The sequence below is a fragment of the Procambarus clarkii genome, chromosome 12, assembly GCF_040958095.1.
Source record: "Procambarus clarkii isolate CNS0578487 chromosome 12, FALCON_Pclarkii_2.0, whole genome shotgun sequence".
NCBI classification, from domain to species: domain Eukaryota; kingdom Metazoa; phylum Arthropoda; class Malacostraca; order Decapoda; family Cambaridae; genus Procambarus; species Procambarus clarkii.
Window position 1 is genome coordinate 43,680,748 of NC_091161.1, and position 26,064 is coordinate 43,706,811.

Sequence of the window (26,064 nt, forward strand, 5' to 3'; positions counted from 1 at the left end):
TCATTAGGTTGTAGTTCCCATCAATAGGGAGAGCGTCGGTAAAAAAAAAAATTTGTTTATATATAAATATCTTTCCTCTCTCAATAATATGCCCGAAACGCTATGCGTACTAGTGGCTTTAGGTATTGTATGTACTAGCTCTATCAATAAATCCAATATTATGTTTGTAAATCGACTATTTATGTACTTTCCTGAATAAAATGAACTTTACTTTACTAATATCTAATCTGTGACTAAAACGTAAGACCGAACGTAAGTTTATATCCCTGTTACCTAGCAGTAAATAGGTACTCGGGAGTTAGTCAGCTGTCACGGGCTGCTTCCTGAGGGTGGAGGCCTGGTCGAGGACCGGGCCGCGGGGACACTAAAAAGCCCCGAAATCATCTCAAGATAACCTCAAGATAACAACTTTATCTATGCCTTTTTGATAACATATACAATTATAAGCTTTATTAGTGAATCTCTATTAATTAAACAATATATCAGAGAGTGTGTAAGGTTCGGTGTTCCATGTGCGAAGAGACATGGGAGATTTTACATCAGTACAGTAAATGTTTTAAGTAGCGAACGCATACTAACGAATAACGATTAGTATAGACCAACACTATTGTTCTATGAAGTCAATTTAACTTCCAGTCATGTATTTTTCAATAAGTCTTAAATGTTTTCTGGCTAGTTATGTTAGATATTATTAGAAATACGTATTCTACTTGTTAATATAATAAATTAAATTTGCGATCATTTAAGGAGAGAAGTACGACGACTGGATCACTGTGTACAGAAGGTTGATATGCCAACAAACACTTTCCAGACAACAATATATCTTGGATAAGTCGCTCCACAACATTGACACCTGGAACGTTGACTTCCTGTGAGGCCACATATTTACTTATTTCATAATGGAAGTATATTATTTCATAGTAAATATATGTTTTCTCGTGTTCTGCATTAAGCACCAACATTATAGTGAATAAATATACCATATTTCTTCATTATTTAAGTAATGCTAGGAGGCTTTGATTAGCTTTGGGTCATTAGGTGAACAGAATTTCCAATAGATGGGGCGAGAGTCGCGCTATCTCTCGCCCGGGCGCGAGTCGAAACTTATTTTAGAATTGATATATCTTTGTTCTCCAACAAAATATATTTCCTTTGGTGCACTCACAAAAACGAGCATATCTCTGTCTTTCTGAAGGCATATAATATTTTAGGCTTTATAAGCGTATCTTTGTTAATTACACACTATATTGGCAAGTGTGTAGGCTTCTGCATTCCATGACCGACAAGCTACTGAATGCCACTATTAAAACGTATGTATCTTCACTTGAGCTTTATATATGTCTATGGTAAAGTATTTAAAATAAAGCTTATATTTCTATCTTTCTTAAGACATATAAAACATATGTGTTTATTAACGAATTTACGTGAAATAAGCATTGTTCTGAGAGAGTTGCTCTGTCGATCAGTTTGTGCGGGGTCGGAACTCGGCGATTATTAAAACACATGTATCTTCATTAGAACTTTATATATTTCTATGGTAATGTAGTTAAAATGAAGCTTATATTTCTATCTTTCATAAGACATATAAAACATATGTGTTTATTAACGAATTTCCGTGAAATAAGCATTGTTTTGAGAGAGAGTTACTCCGTTGCTCGATCTGTGCGGGATCGGAGCTCGCCGATTATAAAAATACACGTATCTTCGCTTTAAATACAAATATGCCCATGGTAAGGCATTTAAAATGAAGATTATGTTTCTATATTTCTTGAGACGTATAAAACTCATACGTTTATTAACGATTCTGTGTGAAATAAGCATTGTTCTGAGATGAATATTGCGGATTTCCAGCTCTACGACCAATGAAAAATGCAACTTTTATACAACTACAAATATCTTTAGTTTTACTTAAAATTTTGTCCTGAAAGAGTTTTCATATATAGATCCAGTTTCTGCCGTTCTTTTGACATAAAAATACCTTTGGTTTAATAAGTTATTAAGATGTTTTCAACAATATTACCTGGGCGTTCACCGATTCTAACATGGGTGACCCTTTTGGAAACGTAACACATGGGTTGACCTGATTGATATATGGGTCAGATTCCATTAAGGTTCGGAACATTTATACCCGCGCGTAGTGACCATCACCCCCTCCTCCTGCTAAGCCCCTGCCTTCTCTTACCCCTCCCCCTGCTCTTCCCCTTCCTCCTCATCCCTCCCTTCTCTTGACCCTCCTCTCTTCCCCTTTCTCCTCATCCCCCCCCCCTCCTTCGCTTACCCCTCCCCTGCTCTTCACCTTCCTTCTCTTACCCCTCCCCTCTTCCCCTTCTTCCTCATCCCTCCCTTCTCTTGCCCCTCCTCTCTTCCCCTTTCTCCTCATCCCCCCCCCTCCTTCGCATACCCCTCCCCCTGCTCTTCACCTTCCTTCTCTTACCCTTCCTCCTCATCCCCCCCCTTCTCTTGCCCCTCCTTTCTTCCCCTTCCTACTCATCCCCCCTTCGCTTACCCCTCCCCCTCCTTTTCCCCTTCCTCCTCATCCCTTTTATTTCCCCCTCCTCCTCATCCCCCTTCCCTTACCCCTCCCCCTCCCCTTTTGTTCTCATCCCTCCTTCCCTTGCCCGTCCTCTCTTCCCCTTCCTCCTCATCCCCCTTCTCTTACTCCTCCCCCCCTCCTTACCAACTTTCTCTTACCCCCTCTCCCCTCCTCTTTCCCTTCTCTAACCCCTACCCTCTCCCCCTCCTCTTCTCCTTCCTTCTCATCCCCCTTCTCTTACTCCTCCTCCTCTTCCCCCTCCCCCTCTTACTTGTACTACTCCTACCCCTGCTATTCTTCCCCCTCCTCTTCTCCTCCGTTACCTAATTCCCCCCTCCCCAGACGTCCTGCTCCTTCCCCCCTCCTCCTTTCCTCTCCCCCTTCTTCCTCCTTCCTCTTAGACCTACTCCTTCCTCCTCTTTTTCATCCTCCTTCCTCCTCTGCCTCGACCTCCTTCCTCCTCGATCTCCTCCTCCTTCCTCCTCGCCCTCCTCCTCCTTCCTCCACGCTCTTCTCCTCATTCCTCCTCGCCCTCCTCTTTCCTCCTCTTCCTCCTTCCTCCTCCTCCTTCCTCCTCGCCCTCCTCCTTCCTCCTCGCCCTCCTCTTTCCTCCTCCCCCTCCTTCCTCCTCGCCTTCCTCCTTCCTCACTCTCCTTCTTCCTCCTCACCCTCTTCCTTCCTCCTTGCCCTCCTCCTTCCTGCTCCTTCCTCCTCGCCCTCCTCCCCCTTCCTCCTTGCTCTCCTCCTCCTTCCTCCTCGCCCTCCTTCCTCCTCTTCCTCCTTCCTCCTCGCCATCCTCGTCCTTCCTTCTCGCCCTCCTCCTTCTTGCCCTCCTCCTCCTCCTCCTTCCTTTTCGCTCTCCTCCTCCTTCCTCCTCGCTCTCCTCCTCCTTCCTCCCTCCTCGCCCTCCTCCTTTCTGTTCGCCCTCCTACTCCTCCTTCCTCCTCGCCTTCGTCCTCCTCCTCCTTCCTCCTTGACCTCCTTCTTCCTCCTTGACCTCCTTCTTCCTCCTCGGCCTACTCCTCCTTCCTCCTCGCCCTCCTCCTTTCCCTCCTCCTTCCTCCTCCCTCCTACTTTCCCTCCTCCTCCTTCCTCCTCCTCCTCCTCGCCCACCTCCTTCCTCCTCCTCCTCCTCGCCCACCTCCTTCCTCCTCGACCTCCTATTCCTTCCTTCTCGTCCTCCTCCTCCTCCTAGTCCTTCTAGAAGGACTAGTCTTCTAGTCCTTCTTCCTCGCCCTCTTCCTCCTTCCTCCTCCTCCTTCTTCCTCCTTGCTCTCCTCCTTCTCCTTCCTCCTTGCTCTCCTCCTTCTCCTTCCTCCTCGCCCTCCTCCACTTCTTCCTCCTTGCTCCTCCCCCTCCTTTCTCCTCCTTTCTCCTTGCCCTCCTTCTTCCTCCACCTCCTTCCTCCTTGACCTATTATTCCTTCCTTCTCGCCTTCCTCCTCGCTCTCCTTCTTCCTCGCCCTCTTCCTCCTTCCTCCTCCTACCTTCTCCTTTCTCCTCGACCTCACCCTCTTACCTGGAATTCTTCCTCCTTCCTCCTCGCTCTCTTTCTCCTCCTCCTTCCTCCTTGCCCTCCTTCTTCCTCCACCTCCTTCCTCCTCTCCCTCCTCCTCCTTCCTCCTCGACCTATTATTCCTTCTTTCTCGCCCTCCTCCTTTTTCTTCCTTCCTCCTCGCTCTCCTCCTTCTTCCTCCTCGCCCTCCTCCTTCTTCCTCGCCCTCCTCCTTCCTCCTCGCCCTTCTTTTCCCCCCTCCTTCCTCCTCGCCCTCCTCCTTCTTCCTCCTCGCTCTCCTCCTCCTTCCTACTCGCCCTCCTCCCTCCTCCTCGCCCTCCTTCTCGCCCTCCTCCTCCTTCCTACTCACCCTCCTTCTCTTTCCTTCTTGCCCTTCTTTTACCTCCACTTTCTTCCTCCTTGCTCTCCTCCACCTCCTTCCTCTTCGCCCACCTCCTCCTTCCTCGTCGCCTTCCTCCTCGCCCACCTCCTCCTCTTTCCTCCTCGGCCTCCTCCTTCCTACTCGCCCTCCTCCTCCTCTTTCCTCCTCGGCCTCCTCCTTCCTACTCGCCCTCCTCCTCCTCCTCCTTCCTCCTCCTTGCTCTCCTCCTCCTTCCTCCTCCTTGCTCTCCTCCTCGCCCTCCTTCCTTCTCCGCCTACTCCTCCTTCCTCCTCGCCCTCCTCCTCCTTGCTCTCCTCCTCCTTCCTCCTCGCCCTCCTTCCTTCCTTCTCCTCCTACTCCTCCTTCCTCCTCCTTCCTCCTCGCCCTCCTCCTCCTTCCTCCTCGCTCTCCTCATCCTCAACGTCCTCTTTAACTTCCTCCTCTACCTCATCGTCCTTCCTCCTCTGCCTTGACCTCCTCCCCCTTCCTCCTCGATCTCCTCCTCCTTCCTACTCGACCTCATCCTCTTATCTGGAATTCTTCCTCTTCCTCGACCTCTTCCTAAAAAAATGAATGAAAATGATGAATTAACCTTTATTATGATCTTGTTTCTTTTTACTAAATGTAGAAACATACTTTTATATTTCTACATTTATATAAATAGCAGCAATAAAAACTACGTTTATGAAACATTTAAGGTTGCCACAAGGTTTCATTTTTTTTTTAGCTAACGTTTAGTGCAATACGTTTTAGAAACTTATTTACATCCACACAAAATTAAGCATCTAATGCGTGAAAACAAACGTTGCCAATACTTTCCAACACTTCCCAGATACGTTGTGGCAACCTAAAATTGTTTCCTGGGAGGTGTTCTTGGAAGTGGAATTTCAACAATGGCACTGCAAGAGTTTGGATCTGGCTTGTTACCGTCTAAGCTCACCTGGAACTCCAGAAATTTTAATTTTTGAGCTGCCAGAGTGCACTTCTGAACATTTAATTTAAAACCTGCTCGATCTAACAAAGGAAGTCTCAGTGGAGTCTCATAAGTGTTCACCAAACGTCCTGGCATATATTGCATCATCATCCAGGTATGTAGCGAGGGCCTTCCCAAGACTGGACTGAGTATGTAATTAATGGCCCTCTGAAATGAAGGGGGGTGTCTTTTGGTCAAAAGGCATCCTACAAAACTGATAAGAGTGCCTGCCCTCAGGAAATGTTGTCTTTTCCCTTTTTCTCAGCCACCGGTATTGCCCAATATGCAGACTTAGCATAAAGAGTGGAAAAGTATTTTGCTGCCCGGAATTGTTCTATATTATATCCTGAATTAGAGATTAATTATAAATATCACCCTTAGTAATTTTGTTCACCTTCCAGTAGTTCACACAAAAATGGTAACTACCATCTGGTTTACGAACTAACACAATAAGAGACAACCATATCTTGATGATTTCGAGGCTTAGTGTTCCCACGGCCCGGTCCTCGACCAGGCCTCCACCCACGGGAAGCAGCCCGTGACAGTTGACTAACTCCCAGGTATCTATTTACTGCTAGGTGACAGGGACATCAGGGTGAAAGAAACTTTGCCCATTGTTTCTCGCCGGTGCCCGGGATCGAACCCGGGACCACAGGATCATGCGTCCAGTGTTCTGTCCTCTCAGCCACCGGCTCCCACCATAGTGACATACTAGGCTCTATCATGTCCTGTCTTAACATTTTCTGGCACTCATGCTGGATAACATTCTTTTCCTGTTCCGTGAGCCCATTGCCGGGTGAAAACAGGTGCATAGTCACCTGTTGGGATGGTGTGATCAGTTAAATCAAGGAGACCAATCTGGTCATCCTCGGTTGCAAACAATTTTGGAAATTTCCATGAAATCCCTCTTAACACTTTTATCTGTCTGTGGAACATGCTGCAAATCTAGTGCTGATAATAATTTCTCTATATCTTGTATAATATTTTAACCTTTACTCGTTTATGTTCTTCAATGGTCTCTTACTCTCGGTAACATTTAATGCACTACATTGTGCTTTGATAGTTCGCATTTCAGATGACTCATGGTGCAAAATTTCTGAAGTGTTCACCAGAGATTCCAGAGATATTCTATTACCTGCTCTGAAGCAATAGGTTTTGTGAAAGATGTTGACTGGAATAAGTGCATCTTTATCAAGCACTACAATTAGATGGTGAGGATTTAATAACCTGTCACATCTCCCCCTCCCCATCCAGCCCGTTGACGCCATGAGGGGGCTTGGTGGCCGGCTGCTGGAGTGTGATGCTCCACGGGACGATCTTCTGTCCTTTGATAAGGCAGGAGCCTTATGCTCCTGCTGCTGTCTTCTCCAATTATACCGGATCGCTTTTCCTTTTCCTTATGTTTCGTTTTTCTCCCCCCCCCCCCCTCTTCTCCTATCTACTTGTCGTTTCCGGCCGATCTTTTCCTAGTTTTGATTATTCTTTTGGACTTCTTCTATTTTGACATCCAGGTGCTCTTGCGTCTGTAGAACTGTAGTACCTAACGTCGAGAGCGAGGGGATTCTTTTATTGTCAATCCCCCTTTCGTCGCTGAACCCGATCTCGACGGACTGACGGTTCTTAAGGTGGCGTTTGTGGGGCGTATACTCACGACGCACCCCTAGGAGGCCCCGGCATGATCGGCGATAGCTTCTTGTTGGGTGTCCTGCCACTAATTGTGGCTCCATGGTGGGTATGGGGGCACATTCGTGAATGAATGTCTGACTCCAGTTTCATGTCAAATTCTGTTGTTCTTATCCCTTCTCAGGCTCGTGGGGTGGGTGACCAAGCCCCCGAGTCGGTCCATGTTGGAAGACTGGGCTCTGTAGCCCCCGCTGTGTTGGGCCCCGACTTTTCTCCTCCTCCCGACCCTCCTCCTCCTCCTCCCGACCCTCCTGACTATTCCCCTCGGCTCCTCTCCCCCCTCTGTTTGGATCGAGCCTCAAGCCCCCAGTGGTGACCACCTCGTCCCATGGCACAGCTCAGTCTCTAGTAGTGACTACTGCGCCTTTTAACTCCTCTCTCTGGGGGTTCTCAACGCCGTCCTCACCACGGGCCACGCTTGCTCGATTCCTTCCTGTACTGATGCGTTTCAAGCCTTGTTTGGTCCCGCTTTGTGGGCCAAATACTTTGATCTCCTCCCACTTGATTCTACGCCTCCTGACGATTTCTCTTCATAGGCACCTTGTTGATTCAGTAGATGCCTCTGTATCCTTCAACCCCACCCGTTTTGGTACACTTATCATTGCTGCTGCTCCTCAGGATGCAGTCTCCTGCTTGGCCGCCTTATCCTGCATTGGCGAGACCCCCGTTCAGGTCTCCATGAACGCTCGGTTAAATGCCAGTGTTGGCACTGTTCTCCTCCCACACCATGTTGCAACCGGTGTTAGGAATCTAAAAGACTGCCACGAGGATATCAAGCATACCCTCGAGGCCCAAGGTCATTCTGTCCTTCAGGTGGATACGTTCACTCGTCCCCCTCGTGGTCGTCGCCGTCTGCCCCTTCGGGTTGTGAAGATTACCTTTAATGGTAGGACCCTTCTGCCCTCCTTCATTCTTGCTGGTGCCAGATGCTCCGTTCAGGGATATATTCAATCTCCTCGGCACTGCAATAAGTGCTGGAGGTTTGGGCATGGTGCCCTCAAATGCTCTAGTCCTGTCTCCCTCTCTCTGTCCCATGTGTGAGGGCGAGGGTCACTCTAACTTGGAGTTCACTTCTCCCCAGGCTCGCTGCCTCAATTGTGGTGAGGCCCACCCTACCTTCTCCCGCACGTGTATACGTTACAAACTTGAGGCAGCCGTCCTCAACTTGAAGCACCGGGACAGTTTGTCTTTTCCTGAGGCTCGGCGCAAAGTTCATTGTCTCCCTCCTTTCGTTGGCGCGTCTTATGCTCGCTTGGTACACTCTTCCTCTCCTCGTCCTTCCCATCTTCCTCAATCTCACAACCGTTCACAAGCCTTAGACCTGGACACGCCCACCACCACCTCCCCTGTTCCTTTCCATTCTGTCCCGGAGGGTCCCCCTCCTGGTTCTCTGTCTATGGTTCCCCTTCTTTCTACCCAGTCTGTCATGTCTTCTGTGTCTTCTTTCTCCTCTCCCTCTAGTCCTCCTTCCCATCATTCTCTTCCGTCTCTTGGGTAGCCACCCCACCTGACTGTGTGGGCCGATATCCATCGCTTTCCTGGTGATCGTGTTGTTCACTCTCGTTCTTCTTCTATTGAGACGCTAGAGTCTGTTGCCCAGTACATTGCTGCTGGGACACCTGTGTTTCTGAGTCACAAGCGGAAACCTGGCTCCTCTCATTCCTCCTCCCCGGCAGGTAAGAAGGCTTCACTTTCTTATTCGCTCCCTACCTCTGATTCTATCGTTCCTTCCCCTCCTGCTTTGGTGGTAGAGCCCCATGTTCCTACTGTAGAGGTTTCTTTGGCCCCTGGTTCCGTCTTGGTTACTGCCCTTGCTGAGATGCGCTCCCCTCTTTCTGCCACTCCTCCTCCTGCTCTTCTTTCCCGCCCCTCTCGGTTGTCTCCTCCTCCTCCAGACCCCTGCTCATCCACCTCTGGCCAGTCCTCCTACTCCTTTCCCTCCTTCTTTACTCGGTTTACCCATCCCCCCCCCTATCCCTGACTTCGCTGACCCTGATCCTGACCCTGTGCTTCTTTAACGTGCTGTGTTTCTTTTTCACCTTTATTTCTTCTTTGTTCTCTGTTGCTGTCCTCTTTTTTTTGTCGATGTCTATTCTTCAGTGGAACATCCGTTAATACCACGCCAATTTTCATGACGTCCAACTCCAATTTTCAGTTTTTGCCCCTTTATGTCTGTCTCAAGGAGCCGATGCTTGGTGCTCGTCCTGGTCACTTCCGTGGCTATTCTTTTCTCCCTCTTCCCCCCCCCCCCCAGCTGTTGCTGGGGCCCATAACTCTTCTGCTCTCTTGATTCGCTCCGATGTTCCCTTCGTCCCCTTACTTTTTTCATTGCCTCTCCACTGTTCTGCTGCCCGTGTCTTTGTGCGTAAATGGTTCACGGTTTGTTCTATTTATCTCCCCCCCCCCCCCCACTGTCCAACAGTCTCTTCTCGATCTTAAACACCACCTGGACTCCTTGCCGGAGCCTGTGCTCCTGCTGGGTTATTTCAGTTGCCGACGTGCACTTTGGGGTGATGTGCTGACAAACACTCGGGGTCGCCTTCTTAAGCCGTTCATCCTCTCTTCTTCCCTGTCTCTTCTGAATTCTGGTGAGCCCACTCATTTGGATTCTGACTCGCTCCCTTTCCTGCCTCGATCTTTCTCTGTGCTTGTTATCATTTTACTTTGATTTCGCGTGGCGGGTTCTTGATGACCTCCATGGGAGTGATCATTTTCCCATCCTTGTTACCTTTTTCTCTTTTCACTCTCCTCTCTCCTTCCCTAGGTGGCAGTTTGCCGAGGCTGACTGGCGCCTCTTTACCCTCCGTGCTACTATTTCCTACCTCTCTGTTCTGCCACTCTCTCGCGCCCTCTTTCTTTTACATGACACTGTCTTTGACGCTGCCCTCGGCTCTATTCCTCGCTCTTCGTCTCGGGGAACGAGGAAGTGCGTTCCCCCGCGTGGAATATGGACTGTTCTCGGGGGTGTCCGCTGTAAGCGTGCAGCCTGGAAGACACACCGCCACTGGCAGATGGTTGAGTCTTTTCCTTTGCTTCCGAAGGTGAGTGCGGTGGCCCGTAAGACCATCAGTATGGCTAAACGTGCATGCTGGATGTCTTATTTCTTTACCGTTACGTCCGAAACTCGTCTGCCACTGGTATGGAAGCGTATCCTCATGATAGCGGGTAATTTCGTTCCTGATACCTCGCCGGTCCTTTACCTCCGTGGTGCTCTTGTGGCGGACCAAATTATCCAAGTTGATGGTTGTCACTGGGTCACCGTTTCCAACATTGGAGTAACTGGACAAATTAACATATACGACACCAGGCATAAATTACCATCCAAATCTACTGAAGTTATCTTGTATGCTCTTGCTAATTGCCAGGATGATAAGCTGATATGCAATATAATGAATGTCAGCAGACACAGGGACTCAAGTATGAGTGGGGTGTATGCTGTGGCGTTTGCTGCATCACTTGCAAGTGGTGTAGATCCAGTGAACCTCGTATGATATGCAGAATATGAGACAACATCTGCAAGAGAACTTTGAAGGAAAGTGTCTCATCTCATTCCCTGCAGCTCAGACACTGAGAAGAAAACGAATCATCCGGTGATGCTCGATGGAAGTGTACTGCATTTGCAGAAAGCCAAATGATTTGAAGCTGATGGTATGCTGTGAACGTAGCAATATTTGGCACCATGGATCATGTGTAGGTGTTACAGAATGTAATGATGATTCGTGGATTTGTTTCTTGTGCGCTAGCAAGTTGTGAATTATAATTTAAAATACTTAATTAATATATTATTATTATTATTATTATTATTATTATTATAACCTTACCAAATGCTTTGCTGAATCAAATAATGTTATTTTACTTTCAATGTGTTACAATAGCATAATTAAGTGCTGCAAGTGTCAGGTCTTTTATATAGTCGGTATTTGTTATATTCTGTATTCTTTTTATGTTATTTAAATTTCAAATAGAAATAGTTATTAAATTATGTATCTTAATAATTTTGAACCTTATATTATTTAACATCAACAAATTGGATTTCGAATATTAAAACCAATTTCAACCAATTAAAGGATTTATCCTTTAATGTTAAAAATTATTCAAACTGAAATAAATATATAACACTGTACGGTACAGTTGTGTTTAATTATGTTTTGCGATTCCTTTGGAAAAGGTATTTGTGCACCAAGTACTACTAGGTCATTATGAGATATGCTGAATGTTGTCAATATACCATCTGAATACGCTTCACTTTGTGTTAATCATTGGACGTCCTAATGATTAAGGTCCCCAAAAGGACTTATCAGACCTCGGTGGATATTTTTACTCTCTCTCTCTCTCTCTCTCTCTCTCTCTCTCTCTCTCTCTCTCTCTCTCTCTCTCTCTCTCTCTCTCTCTCTCTCTCTCTCTCTCAGAGCATCCCCTTATGTGTTGTATGTGGGTGCTGAAGTTCAGTCTCTTGTCTATGTTTAGGTGAAGGAACTTTCCATAATTGTTATTGCTAATGTTTACTTGTAATACTGGGTATACATCAGGTGTTCTTACCCTCGACCGCGGCGAGGGTAAGCCGCGGTCGTATGGTCTGAAACCCACAAATATTTACAATGGGGGGGGTGGGGGATAACATTTCCTCTTCAAGCACGCGCATACAAATGAACTATGTTACTTAACTGGAAGCACTCGTACAACATAATTTACACGATTTCTCATGATTATTATACTTCTTACCAGCATATATACAGTATAGTACCTAGGAGGTTCTCTTCAATGATATCTAAGATAATTAAAAGAACCCAAGCAAACTACTGTGGAAATGTGCAGGACAACCATATTAATTGTGACACTAGCTCTCCACATATGGCATTTGCTTAATTTAGAAACTGTACTTGTGGTCGATCTTGAACCCATGTTGTTGATGTGACGATGTGTTATGAATTTTGTGGCTAGCTCCTTAAGATTGTAACTTGCTTAGATAAATAAATTGTGAGTTCAGTCCCTGAACCAATTATGTGATAAATTAACTAAACTAAAAACTATAGTATGGCGACGAAACCTGAACTGCATAATGTAAATAGGGATTAACCAGAAAAAGATATAGGTGAAGAATAACACCAGGTAACTGTAAAGCTGCCGCCCAGTTGGGTAGGTGTGGAGCACATGTCTGTAAAGCTGCCGCCCAGTTGGGTGGGTGTGGAGCAAGACTAGTAACTGTGCGACTCCTCATAGATGTAAAGTGCCTTGTATAGTGACTGTTGTGAGCCTCTTGTTGAATCACTTGTGACACAAAAGATTACTGATGTGTGTATTTGTGTGGGTGATTAAATATGTATGTGTATGTATATATGTATGTGTATGTATACATGTATACGTATGTATATGTACATGTATGCATAAGTATGTGTACATTAATAATTTTGTAACTAGAGTCAAAAGATTGTTATTTGCTTAGCTAAACGAACTAGAGGGTTCAGTTCCTGAACCGATTATGTGCCTCTGTAATCCTTTACACCACCGCCCACAGGATGGGTATTATGGGGTGCATAATAAAGAAAGTGAATGGACCGAACCCCACAATTCATTTAGCTAAGCAAGATACAATCTTAATGAGCTAGTTACAAAATTCACTATAAGTCGTCACATCATAAATGGGTTCGAGATCGACCACAAGTAGTGCATTACATAATTTATCAGTAATGTGCAGCCTGTGATCCCCGCCTGGCTGGATACTGATACTTAGGTAGATTTCATGTGTCCGGACACCGGCGATAAGGTGGTATTATTTATTTAGCTTAAGAGATATATATTTTTAAATGTTGTCACATAAACGGCTACATCTTCCTTTCTTCTGACATATAGATTTTTAAGATTAATTAAAATATATAGAAACTAATTATACAGTTTATTGGCTGGTGTGCAGGGCTTCACACTCTCAGAGGTAACCATCAAGTAACTATCAAAACGCATATATCTTCATTTTCACTTCAGTTATATTTATGACAAAGGATTTTAAATGTAGCCTATATTTCTACCTTTCTGATGACACAAATACTTTCGTATTACAATATCTAGATCAAACTAACATTGATTTTCAAGAGGTTGTATATTTTCCATCAATGGAGAGCATCAGCCAAGAAGCCTTCTTTAAAATATAAATATCTTTCCTCACCCAATAAGATCTAATCTCTGAATATAACGCAAAAAACGACTTGATTGTAACCTATCCACCGCTGCCCATTGGATGGGGGAGAGGGGGTTATGTGTAGGATAAACATATCAATTATGACACTAGCCCTCCATATATGTCAGTTGCTTAAATTATAAACTGTACTTGTGGTCGGTCTCGAGCACATTGTTGATGTGACAATGTGCATTGACTTTTGTAACTAGCTTATCAAGATTATAACTTGCTTGGCTATATGAATTGTGGGGCTCAGTCCCTAAGCCCATTATGTGCCTCTGTAACACTCCATTATCGCCCATAGGATGGGTATGGGGTGCATAATAAATGAACTAAACTAAGCTCTGCCTTTTTGATAACATATACAATTATAAGTTTTATTTGTGAATCTCAATTAATTAAACAATATATCACAGAGCCTGTAGGGTTCGGTGAGATGAGTGAAGAGACATGGGAGATTTTACATAAGTACAGTACAGTACATGGTAGTTTAAGTAGCGAACGCATGTCAACGAATAACGAGTATATATAACAAAACTATTGTCCTATGAAGTCGATTTAACTTCCAAACATATATTTTTAATAAATGTTAAATGTTTTCTGGTTAGTTATGTTAGATTATATTAAAAATACGTATTCTACTTGTTAACATTATAATTTAAATTTGTGATAATTTGTGCAGAGAAGTGCGACAACTGGATATGCCAACAAACACTTTCCAAACAACGATATATCTTGGATAAGTCGCTCCACAACATTGACGCTTGGACCGTTGACTTCCTTTGATGCTACTTATTTACTTATTTCATAATGAAATTACATTAGTTTGGAGTAAATATATGTTTTCTCATGTTCTGCATTCAGCACCCACAATATAGTGTGTAAATATACCATATTACTTCATTACTTAAATAATGCTAGGAGGGTTTGAGTAGCTTTGGGTTTTTAGTTTACAGAATCTCCAATAGATGGGGCGAGAGTCGCCCCATCTCTCTCGCCCGAGCAAGAGTCGAAACCTAATTTAAAATTGATATATCTTTGTTCTCGAACATGATATATTTCATTTGGTGCAATCATAATAATGTTCATATCTCGGTCTTTCTGGAGGCATATAAGATTTTAGGCTTTATTAGCGTATCTTTGTTAATTATACAATATATCGGCAAGTGCGTAGGCGTCTGCACTCCATGCCCGACAAGCTACTGAGCGCTACTATAAAAACATATGTATCTTCACTTGAGCTATCAATATGTCTATTGTAATGTATTTAAAATTAAGCTTTTATTTCTATCTTGCTTAAGACATATAAAACATTTGTGTTTATTAACGAATTTACGTGAAATAAACATTGATCTGAGAGAGAGTTGCTCTGTCGTTCAGTCTGCACGGGGTGGGAGCTCCGTAATTTTTAAAATACATGTATCTTCATTAGAACTTTAAATATGTCTATGGTAAAGTGTTTAAAGTGAAGCTTATATGTCTGCCTTTCTTGAGACATAAAACATATATGTTTATGAACGAATTCACGTGAAATAAACATTGTTCTGAGAGAGAGTTGCTCGGTCGATCGATCTGCCTGGGGTCGGAGCTCGGCTATTATAAAAGTACACGTATCTTCGCTTTAAATTTAAATATGCCCATGGTAAGGTATTTAGAATGAAGCTTATATTTCTATCTTTCTTGTGACATATAAAACTCTTACGTTTATTAAGGAATCTGCGTGAAATAGGCATGCTTCTGAGATGAATGCTGCGGTTTTCGAGGTCAACTCGCGGCAATGGACGCCATACACATCCAGTGGGTGTTATTGGACCCATATCCATTCTATGGGTGGTTGGAGCCCCATACCCATGCTATGGGTGGTTGGAGCCCCATACCCATTCTATGGGTGGTTGAAGCCCCATACCCATCCTGTGGGTTGTAGTTGACGCCATACTCATCCTGTGGGTGGTATTGGACCCCATACCCTTCCTGTGGGTGGATGTGATCCCCATACTCATCCTGTGGATGGATGTGACCCTCATACCCATCCTCCCAGCAAACACAGAACGTTTGTGGACGTTTTTAAATGGTCCCACAAAGGTAATACTGTAACTTTTGACATAAATACGTATATCTGACGTTCTTAAAACCAAAGGATATAACTAAAAACATATATTCTTGAGACACAATTTTTTAAGATTTATGTAAAAATTTAAAAATAATAGTAAATGCTATGGAATTATAATGTTTTCATGCTTTATATTTAAGAATAAATAATTTTCAGTCAACATTTAGTTTTTTTGTTTACTTTCTGTAAAGCTATCCAATTTACGTTCTTATAACATAAATATAACATTTATATGACGTCAGTATAACGTTATTTACACGACATCATTACGTTATTATGATGTTATATTAACGTATAATTCCTGTGTGAAAACCAGAATATATATTGAACTTTATGTTTTAAACCTTGTAAAGTTATCATAAAACTTGGAATAAGACGGTAAGCATGCTTTACTTATGAAAATATACAAACAAATCAACAAAAACATTTTAACATAAAAACATGAACAACATGAATAAAAACATGAATGAATTTGTAAAGAATTTTTTAATTTGAGTTAAACTAAATACAAACTTAATATGTTTTGCTAACGCAAAAATATATTCCCGAGGTATTGTAATTGCAAATAAATATTTAATACAATTATTTGTATCATTTTTTTTATTTTAGATTTCCGTATTGCTTGATAATATATAATAGCGTTTAGATAATGCTAGCGCTGGACATTCTTTAGGCTCGTTGCATGTTGTGGTAGTCGCCGCCATTTTAAAACCGTGTCGAGAGGGACTGCTGTTGGCTTATCCACAAAATCCTGCTGCATCTTCAATAGTTAAGGTAACTGTTTTCTTTTATTTGCTCTTAGACATGTGTAGTATATATATAAGCTTGTGGTGGTAGGCTGGATGGTGTGTTGATGGCCCTGGCTGGAGGTGTGTTGATGGTGGTGTTGTGTTGATGGCCCTGGCTAGAGGTGTGTTGATGGTGGTGTTGAGTTGATGGCCCTGGAGGCGTGTTGGTGGCCCTGGAGGTGTGTTGATGGCCCTGGAGACGTGTTGGTGGCCCTGGAGGTGTGTTGGTGGCCCTGGAGGTGTGTTGGTGGCCCTGGAGGTGTGTTGGTGGCCCTGGAGGTGTGTTGGTGGCCCTGGCTGGAGGTGTGTTGATGGTGGTGTTGTGTTGATGGCCCTGGAGGCGTGTTGATGGCCCTGGAGGTGTGTTGGTGGCCCTGGAGGTGTGTTGGTGGCCCTGGAGGTGTGTTGGTGGCCCTGGAGGTGTGTTGGTGGCCCTGGCTGGAGGTGTGTTGATGGTGGTGTTGTGTTGATGGCCCTGGAGGCGTGTTGATGGCCCTGGAGGTGTGTTGGTGGCCCTGGAGGTGTGTTGGTGGCCCTGGAGGTGTGTTGATGGCCCTGGAGGTGTGTTGGTGGCCCTGGAGGTGTGTTGATGGCCCTGGAGACGTGTTGGTGGCCCTGGAGGTGTGTTGGTGGCCCTGGAGGTGTGTTGGTGGCCCTGGAGGTGTTGGTGGCCCTGGAGGTGTGTTGGTGGCCCTAGAGGTGTGTTGGTGGCCCTGGCTGGAGGTGTGTTGATGGTGGTGTTGTGTTGATGGCCCTGGAGGCGTGTTGATGGCCCTGGAGGTGTGTTGGTGGCCCTGGAGGTGTGTTGGTGGCCCTGGAGGTGTGTTGGTGGCCCTGGCTGGAGGTGTGTTGATGGTGGTGTTGTGTTGATGGCCCTGGAGGCGTGTTGATGGCCCTGGAGGTGTGTTGGTGGCCCTGGAGGTGTGTTGGTGGCTCTGGCTGGAGGTGTGTTGATGGTGGTGTTGTGTTGATGGCCCTGGAGGCGTGTTGATGGCCCTGGAGGTGTGTTGGTGGCCCTAGCTGGAGGTGTGTTGATGGCCCTATATATATATATATATATATATATATATATATATATATATATATATATATATATATATATATATATATATATATATTATGAATATCAGAGGTCCCAGGACATTGGACCCAGGACAATTATTGTGCATGTGTAGTATGTATATTTATGTAGTATATTTGGCATATTTTTTGGCATTTAGTTAATGCCAGTTAGTGGCATGTCTCTGCACCGTTTCCAGTTTGTTGATATGCTTCTTAAGATATGGGCACCATACAACTGCTGCATACTCCAACTTTGGTCTAACAAAAATTGTGAACAATTTCAAAATTTCTGTTGAAGAAATCCTGTTTCCTAGTTCTGCATCTGTTTTGGTATAACACCTCCTTTTTTTCACACCTCTATTTTTTACATTCATCAATGTTTCGGTACGTGCAATAGTATGTATTGTTTCATTGCAGATAACAGCATTTAAATTTTGTTTGTTTCTTAGACTTAGACTCGTACTACCAAGTTGCTGTTGGCAACTGGATAATTTTTTTATGAAGTCATTTGTTATTTTTTCCCCTATAGTAATTTATGCTTTTGATCTCAATTAGTTTTATATCCTAGCTTTTTAATTTTTTCCCCTTATATATTGCCATCTTATCTGTCTGCTTTACATGGCTTAAGCAGAGTCATGTCTGCTTAAGCCTTTGTTATTTTACTAATTTACCTGTTTTAATTATTATTTGTTTTCAAAGTTTAGTTTACCCCATTTTATTTGCTTTTTGCAGTACAGTACTTTACTAATAATCTTGTAATAGTAATTGGTAATGTAGCACTTGGCCTTTCTCCTTCAGAATGTATGCACACATTATAGAAAAAAGAAGAGAATACCACACAAGATGGCAGCGTATGTCACGAGCCAAAAAGCGACGCCTAAAAGAACAGGCGTCCCAGCGTGGCAAAAATGAAAATAGTGATGAGGTTGAGATTCAGTTGTTGAATCAGGATCCTTTGGCCAATGTTACAACAAACAGCATAGACGATGACCATGCTGCTTTGTCATCTAATTCAGAACCTAATATTGGTTGTGGAGCCAATGAAGATGCATCATCTCTGGAAAGTCAGAGAGTGAGAGATTGGACTTGGGACATGATTGATGAGCATGACCCAATATCATCAGAGTCAGAGAGCAGTGGTGATGAGGATGATAAATCATTATCAGATGTATTGTTAGTATGGGTTAATAAATATGGCATAACACACAATGCCATTGATAATTTATTAAAAAAATTGAGAAAACAGGGACATGCTGACTTGCCAAAAACAGCTCGTTCGTTACTGAATACAGTTAAACATATACCTACTGAGACTAAATCAGGCATGATGTATATCTACTTGGGGTTAGAGGAGGAAATGTTGAAAACTTTAAGGCTGTATCCTAAATCAACAATAAGAGATTTGGCAGAAATATCTTTAATTTGCAACATTGATGGTTTGCCAATATTTAGAAGTAAAAATGAAAGTTTATGGCCTGTTCTTTGTGCTATCAATAATGTCAAACCTATAAGAGTTTTCCCAGTAGTCCTCACATACGGAAGCTCTAAACCTAGTGATTTAGATTTTTTAAATGAATTCATTCAGGATTTGAAAAAAATTATGCACTATGGATTTAAAAATGATGACAAAACATTGCCAGTAAAACTAAAAGGAGTCATATGTGATGCCCCAGCAAAAGCAATGGTGAAGGCAATCAAACTCCACTCTGGCTACTTTGGGTGTGATAGATGTACCCAAGAGGGTGTTTGGAATGGAAGAATGACTTATCAACAAGTGAAAAATTTACAACTCATAACAGATGAAGATTTTCGTAATCAATCTAATTCTCAACATCACCATGGTAGATCACCATTCTGTGACTTAAATATAAATATGGTGAGTACTTTTCCCATAGACTATATGCATCAGATATGTCTTGGGGTTATGAAAAGGTTACTTCTTGCCTGGATACGAAATAAAAACGTAAAATTATGTGCTCGCCAAGTTGATGAAATTAGTCAGCGTCTAATTCAACTAACACAATTTGTGCCTATGCACTTTGCACGTAAACCTCGAAGTCTTTCAGAGGTTGATAGATGGAAAGCGACTGAATACAGGCAACTCCTTCTCTACACCGGTAAGATTGTACTGAAGGGAATCTTACCCAAAGAATTGTATGACCATTTCCTGACTCTGAGTGTAGCCATTTCTATTCTTGTATCACCTAAATTGATTCAGTTAAATTACAGCCAATATGCACATGATCTTTTGCTGTACTTTGTGTTAAAGGCTCGTGAGCTGTATGGTAAGGATTTTTTAGTGTACAATGTACACTGCCTAACACACATATCCTCTGATGCCAAAGAGTTTGGTAGTTTGGACAGATGTTCAGCATTTCCATTTGAAAATTACCTGCAGCAGGTTAAGAATATGGTTCGATCAAGTAAAAACCCTCTTGTTCAAATTGCAAAGAGGCTGAAAGAGATGCAGCATGCTCAAAGGATTTATACACCAAATACAGAACATAAAATATATACCAAGGCACCAAACAATGCCTATTTGCTGAATAATGAAACTTGCTGCCAAGTTTTGGACACTGTCAGTGACACCGATGAAAATGGAGACAGCATGTTCCTTTGCAGGGTATATTCGAGAAGTATACCTCTCTTTGAGAAACCTTGTAACTCCAAATTAATTGGAGCATTTAAGGTTCTTACTAGGAATTCATCCATGAAGGTGATTCCAGCAAGAAAACTAAACCGCACAGGTATGATGATCGAGACAGAAAGCGCAAATACTTTTCTGTCAATACTACATGACTTATGACAAGTACGTATTTAAATACTGTATCCATGCTTTAATAATAGTTTGAACTAATATTGTAAGTTAATGAGATTCACAATTTTGTTTTTTATTAAAGCTATTATCTTTTGACCAATATTTACCTGTTTAAAAATCCCATTACCCTGTATTTCATGAAAATTATTAATATTTTGAGAGCACATTAAGAGATAAAACTGTATTAAGCCTTTTAGTCCATACATGGCAGCTACTGTTTATACCAACCGAAAATCATTTACAAATGTGGCTAATCTATGATTGACACAATCAAGTAAATCTATTACCAACTTTATGCTAATTTCTTTTTTTTGGGAGAACAACCCTTAATAAGATTTTTCAATTTTGTAGATGACATCTGAAAAGCGGTATGCAGTGGTAGGCTTCAATGATCGTAGTGTGGGTATCATCTCCACAACCTGGATTGAAAAATCTGATGATGTAAGCATTACTTTGAAACTAAAAAATTGCATATATTGAGTTGCTTTAAAAATATTCCAAATTAGTGCTAAAATTAGCATGTAACAGTTTATTTCGACTTTTCAGGAAAAAATATTGTGCTGGTGGCCACAGAGCAGGCATACAGTTAGTGCCCAAAAGCACGAAAAGCCAGACACGACAAATTGGCGAGTGCATGTCGTATCAACAATCCTATCAACAACTGGTAGGTATTAAATTTATAATTATTAAGATTTAAGATACAAGACACCTATTCATTCATTCACCATAACTTTAACACTGCAGACAAAAACAGCATTATAATTATATTTTAATCACAAGATGGGTTTCCTCATAGCTACTTAAGACTTTTGTGCCCCAGTTATAAGTTCCAAATCATGTACGTCGTTTTATTAAACATCTCTTTAGGAAGCTGATTTAAGTTATTTCTTAGTGTTCACTACTCTACTAGGTAACGCTAAATATATATCTCGCTGATATATTACTAATTATATTCAATTATTACAGATGATTTTGACGTTGCAAAACGAAGATGCTTAGCTGCGGAAGACACTTCAAATGTCGAAACTGAAGACGATATGGGCTATCCTCGACAACGAAAAAGGAAACCATGCTTCAAATATGAAGAAGAGAATTCCGAGAATAACAAACGTAAGCATTGATAACCTACTACAGTAATTTAAAAAAAATTTGCAACTTGAAAAATGCCATTCAATACATTAAGCAATTTAAATAATTTCAGGCAATCATCACTCGTCTCAATCCAAGAAGAAGTGTTCGCCATCTTCATATGAGAATACACCTTCAAAAGAAATAAGTCCTCCGCAAATACCATATTATTCTGGTATATTAAGTGAATGTAAGGATTAGTAGTAAATAACATTAAAAGTTCTAAATTGATATTTAACCATGCTTCCTTTGTTTGGTTATTTATGCTTTTGGTTTAAAAAAAACTAAAAACTGCTCTAAACTTAGTTCTTGCTGTTTTTTTTTTTGTTTTTTTTGTTTAATTCCTTCTGGAAGTACTAGAAGCTTTGAGTAATTTTTATTCTTATCTGGAATTTCTGTATAGAAATATGTGTTTATTTCTAATTGTTTAATATTAAGTATATTATTCTTTTATGTGCATATGGGGTCTAGTGAACTTTTCCCACTTTGTCTAGCAGGTGCTTTTCACTTGTCACAGTTCAGGGAAATTTTGGTTTTCCTTTGATCTAGTCACTAGAAACAAGCAGGTTTGTTATTACTTTTCTTTTTGTTTGTCCCTTACGTGTTAATTTGTCCTTTATCTTACCTTTACCTTACGTGTTAATTTGTCCCTTACCTTAAGTTAATTTTTAAAATATGTATCTCATATTGACCCCCACCTCTCTCATGTTAGTTCAAACTATATTAAAGTCTTAAAAATATATTTTGGTTAACAAGTGTTTGAAATAAGCATAACTCCTTTTCAGCTAATAGAACAGTCCTACAAAAGCCGTCTCCAGTGAAGACTACACTTCACAATACACCTTCAACGCCATCAGTATTTCCTCATGAAGGTAATAAGTTAATTTTTAAAATGTGTATTTCATGTTGACCCCCACCTCTCTCATGTTAGTTCAAACTATATTAAAGTCTTAAAAATAATATTTGGTTAAAAAGTGTTTGAAATAAACATAACTCCTTTTCAGCTAATAGAACAGTCCTACAAAAGCAGTCTCCAGTGAAGACTACAGTTCACAATACACCGTTGACGCCATCAGTATTTCTTCATGAAGGTAATAAGTAATTATTTAAAATATATATCATGTTGACCCACTCTCTCATGTTGACCCTCATTCTCTCTCTCATGTTGACCTACCTTTTCTCATGTTGAAATTTGTTTTGTTAATTTTGTTCTGTCACCTCTTCTTATTCTGTGTGTATGTGTCTGTCTGTCTCTGTATGTCTCTCTATCTTTCTTTTCTTTCTTTTTCTTTATTTATTTCTTTCTTTTCTTTTTTCTTCTCTTCTCATGTTGGCCCTCCTCTCTCTCATGATAACCCCCCCCCCTCTCTGATGTTGGCTCACCCTCTTTCTGATGTTGGGTAGTTTAAATGTGATGTAGACATATAGTATAACTTATAATATTAGTATGCAGTAGTAAAAGCTCATGAAATTTGTTGATTATACAGTACAGTAGTTAGATTTTAATAGCTAAATCTTGCAATCTTAAAGACAATGAGCAAGTTGTGAATTATAATTTAAAATACTTAATTAATATATTATTATTATTATTATTATTATTATTATTATAACCTTACCAAATGCTTTGCTGAATCAAATAATGTTATTTTACTTTCAATGTGTTACAATAGCATAATTAAGTGCTGCAAGTGTCAGGTCTTTTATATAGTCGGTATTTGTTATATTCTGTATTCTTTTTATGTTATTTAAATTTCAAATAGAAATAGTTATTAAATTATGTATCTTAATAATTTTGAACCTTATATTATTTAACATCAACAAATTGGATTTCGAATATTAAAACCAATTTCAACCAATTAAAGGATTTATCCTTTAAAAAAAAAAAATATATATATATATATATATATATATATATATATATATATATATATATATATATATATATATAACTGAAAACTCACACCCCAGAAGTGACTCGAACCCATACTCCCAGAAGCAACGCAACTGGTATGTACAAGACGCCTTAATCCACTTGACCATCACGACCGGACAATAATGAGGTGATAGCCGAGGCTATATGAACCACCCCACCGCCGGCACTCGGATAGTTATCTTGGGCATAGCATTTTACCAAATCACCTCATTCTTTGGGGCACACGTGAGGAACACAAATGGGAACATTTGTTCGCATTTGTGTTCCTCACGTGTGCCCCAAAGAATGAGGTGATTTGGTAAAATGCTATGCCCAAGATAACTATCCGAGTGCCGGCGGTGGGGTGGTTCATATAGCCTCGGCTATCACCTCATTATTGTCCGGTCGTGATGGTCAAGTGGATTAAGGCGTCTTGTACATACCAGTTGCGTTGCTTCTGGGAGTATGGGTTCGAGTCACTTCTGGGGTGTGAGTTTTATGTTGCATATGTCCTGGGGACCATTCAGGCTTGTTCCCATATATATATATATATATATATATATATATATATATGTCGTACCTAGTAGCCAGAATGCACTTTTTGGCCTACTATGCAAGGCATGATTTGCCTAATAAGCCAAGTTTTCCTGAATTAATATATTTTCTCTAATTTTTTTCTCATGAAATGATAAAGCTACCAATTTCATTATGTATGAGGTCTATTTTTTTTATTGGAGTTAAAATTAACGTAGATATATGACCGAACCTAACCAACCCTACCTAACCTAACCTAACCTATCTTTATAGGTTAGGTTAGGTTAGGTAGCCGAAAAAGTTAGGTTAGGTTAGGTTAGGTAGGTTAGGTTGTCGAAAAACAATTAATTCATGAAAACTTGGCTTATTAGGCAAATCGGGCCTTGCATTGTAGGCTGAGAAGTGCATTCTGGCTACTAGGTACGACATATATATATATATATATATATATATATATATATATATATATATATATATATATATATATATATATATATATATATATATATATATAAATATAAATATATTATATATATATATATATATATATATATATATATATATATATATATATATATATGTATAACTGAAAACTCACACCCCAGAAGTGACTCGAACCCATACTCCCAGAAGCAACGCAACTGGTATGTACAAGACGCCTTAATCCACTTGACCATCACGACCGGACATAATGAGGTGATAGCCGAGGCTATTTGAACCACCCCACCGCCGGCACTCGGATAGTAATCTTGGGCATAGCATTTTACCAAATCACCTCATTCTTTGGGGCACACGTGAGGAACACAAATGCGAACAAGCCTGAATGGTCCCCAGGACAATATGCAACTGAAAACTCACACCCCAGAAGTGACTCGAACCCATACTCCCAGAAGCAACGCAACTGGTATGTACAAGACGCCTTAATCCACTTGACCATCACGACCGGACATAATGAGGTGATAGCCGAGGCTATTTGAACCACCCCACCGCCGGCACTCGGATAGTAATCTTGGGCATAGCATTTTACCAAATCACCTCATTCTTTGGGGCACACGTGAGGAACACAAATGCGAACAAGCCTGAATGGTCCCCAGGACAATATGCAACTGAAAACTCACACCCCAGAAGTGACTCGAACCCATACTCCCAGAAGCAACGCAACTGGTATGTACAAGACGCCTTAATCCACTTGACCATCACGACCGGACATAATGAGGTGATAGCCGAGGCTATTTGAACCACCCCACCGCCGGCACTCGGATAGTAATCTTGGGCATAGCATTTTACCAAATCACCTCATTCTTTGGGGCACACGTGAGGAACACAAATGCGAACAAGCCTGAATGGTCCCCAGGACAATATGCAACTGAAAACTCACACCCCAGAAGTGACTCGAACCCATACTCCCAGAAGCAACGCAACTGGTATGTACAAGACGCCTTAATCCACTTGACCATCACGACCGGACAATAATGAGGTGATAGCCGAGGCTATATGAACCACCCCACCGCCGGCACTCGGATAGTTATCTTGGGCATAGCATTTTACCAAATCACCTCATTCTTTGGGGCACACGTGAGGAACACAAATGGGAACATTTGTTCGCATTGGACAGGGGACGAAATATCTTAAGGTAGAAATAGGGAAGCTTAAATTTCTTGATTCACTGGCTTTTATTACAGGTAGTCTTTCATCCCTAGCAAAGACCCACATTGATTCAGCCAGCCCCTTAACATTCACTCACTCAATGATAGAAGGTTTGCCCAAAAAGAGTCACCGCCTACTCTTAAAGGGTAAGCAGTTTTTCCCTTATGAATATACCACAAAAATCAGCTGCTTTAATGACACAACACTCCCTCCTATTGAAATGTTCTACAGCTCCCTAAACAAATCAGGTATAACTTTGGAAGAATATAGACATTCTAAATTAGTATCGGAGGCTACAGGGTGTAGCCTGTAGTCCCAGGGTACTCCTACGACTGCTTCCTGAAAAGTAGCAGAATATCGTTGGAGTTAAGTGCAGATGTGACGTTGCACAATCTCTTATCACAAAACATACGAGGGGGTTTTACAACTGCAGTTAGGAGTTATGTCAGAGCTAACAACTGCTATGTCAACCCATCTTTTAACCCCCAGGAGGATAGGTCTTCATTCTTACTGTATCTAGATTTCAACTCCCTCTATGGGAGTTGTATGACTAAGAAATTGCCCTATGGGGGACTAAGGAGACTATCATCTGATGAGATGAACTCCTTCATTAGCGGAGGGAAGATAATGACAGAACACCCATTCTCTTCTAACAAAGGGTACTGGCTCTTAATTGACACCAAACACATAAGACCTGAAATAGCTAGACTAACAGACGATCTACCCCTTTGTTTACACCATAGGGGAATAAGTATGGAGGATATCTCACCATTTAGTTGGGGACTTCTGGAAACAAATAACATTACAAATCTCCCTAAAAAAAATATT

The 26,064-nt window shown here is 41.7% G+C and overlaps 1 protein-coding gene across 2 annotated transcripts; it reads left to right on the forward strand.

Moving 5' to 3' along the window:
* The first annotated feature begins 15,604 nt into the window (after window positions 1-15,604).
* On the forward strand, window positions 15,605-21,459 carry LOC138364160 (uncharacterized). 2 transcript variants are annotated; one of them, XM_069323502.1, is made up of 5 exons: window positions 15,605-16,121; window positions 20,367-20,456; window positions 20,562-20,679; window positions 20,982-21,125; window positions 21,217-21,459. In XM_069323502.1, exons 2-5 carry the CDS (start codon window positions 20,367-20,369, stop codon window positions 21,342-21,344), a joined length of 480 nt encoding a protein of 159 aa, XP_069179603.1. In that variant the 5' UTR covers window positions 15,605-16,121; the 3' UTR covers window positions 21,345-21,459. The 2 variants fall into 2 exon arrangements, with proteins under 2 accessions (XP_069179603.1, XP_069179602.1); XM_069323501.1 differs by lacking the exon at window positions 15,605-16,121 and adding an exon at window positions 19,713-20,006.
* Window positions 21,460-26,064: the final 4,605 nt, after the last annotated feature.

Coding starts and splice junctions, on each gene's coding strand:
- LOC138364160 (XM_069323502.1), top strand. CDS start 20,367: ATGACATCTGAAAAGCGGTATGCAGTGGTAGGCTTCAATGATCGTAGT. Junction 20,457..20,561: donor GGATTGAAAAATCTGATGAT/GTAAGCATTACT, acceptor TCGACTTTTCAG/GAAAAAATATTGTGCTGGTG. Junction 21,126..21,216: donor GAATTCCGAGAATAACAAAC/GTAAGCATTGAT, acceptor AAATAATTTCAG/GCAATCATCACTCGTCTCAA.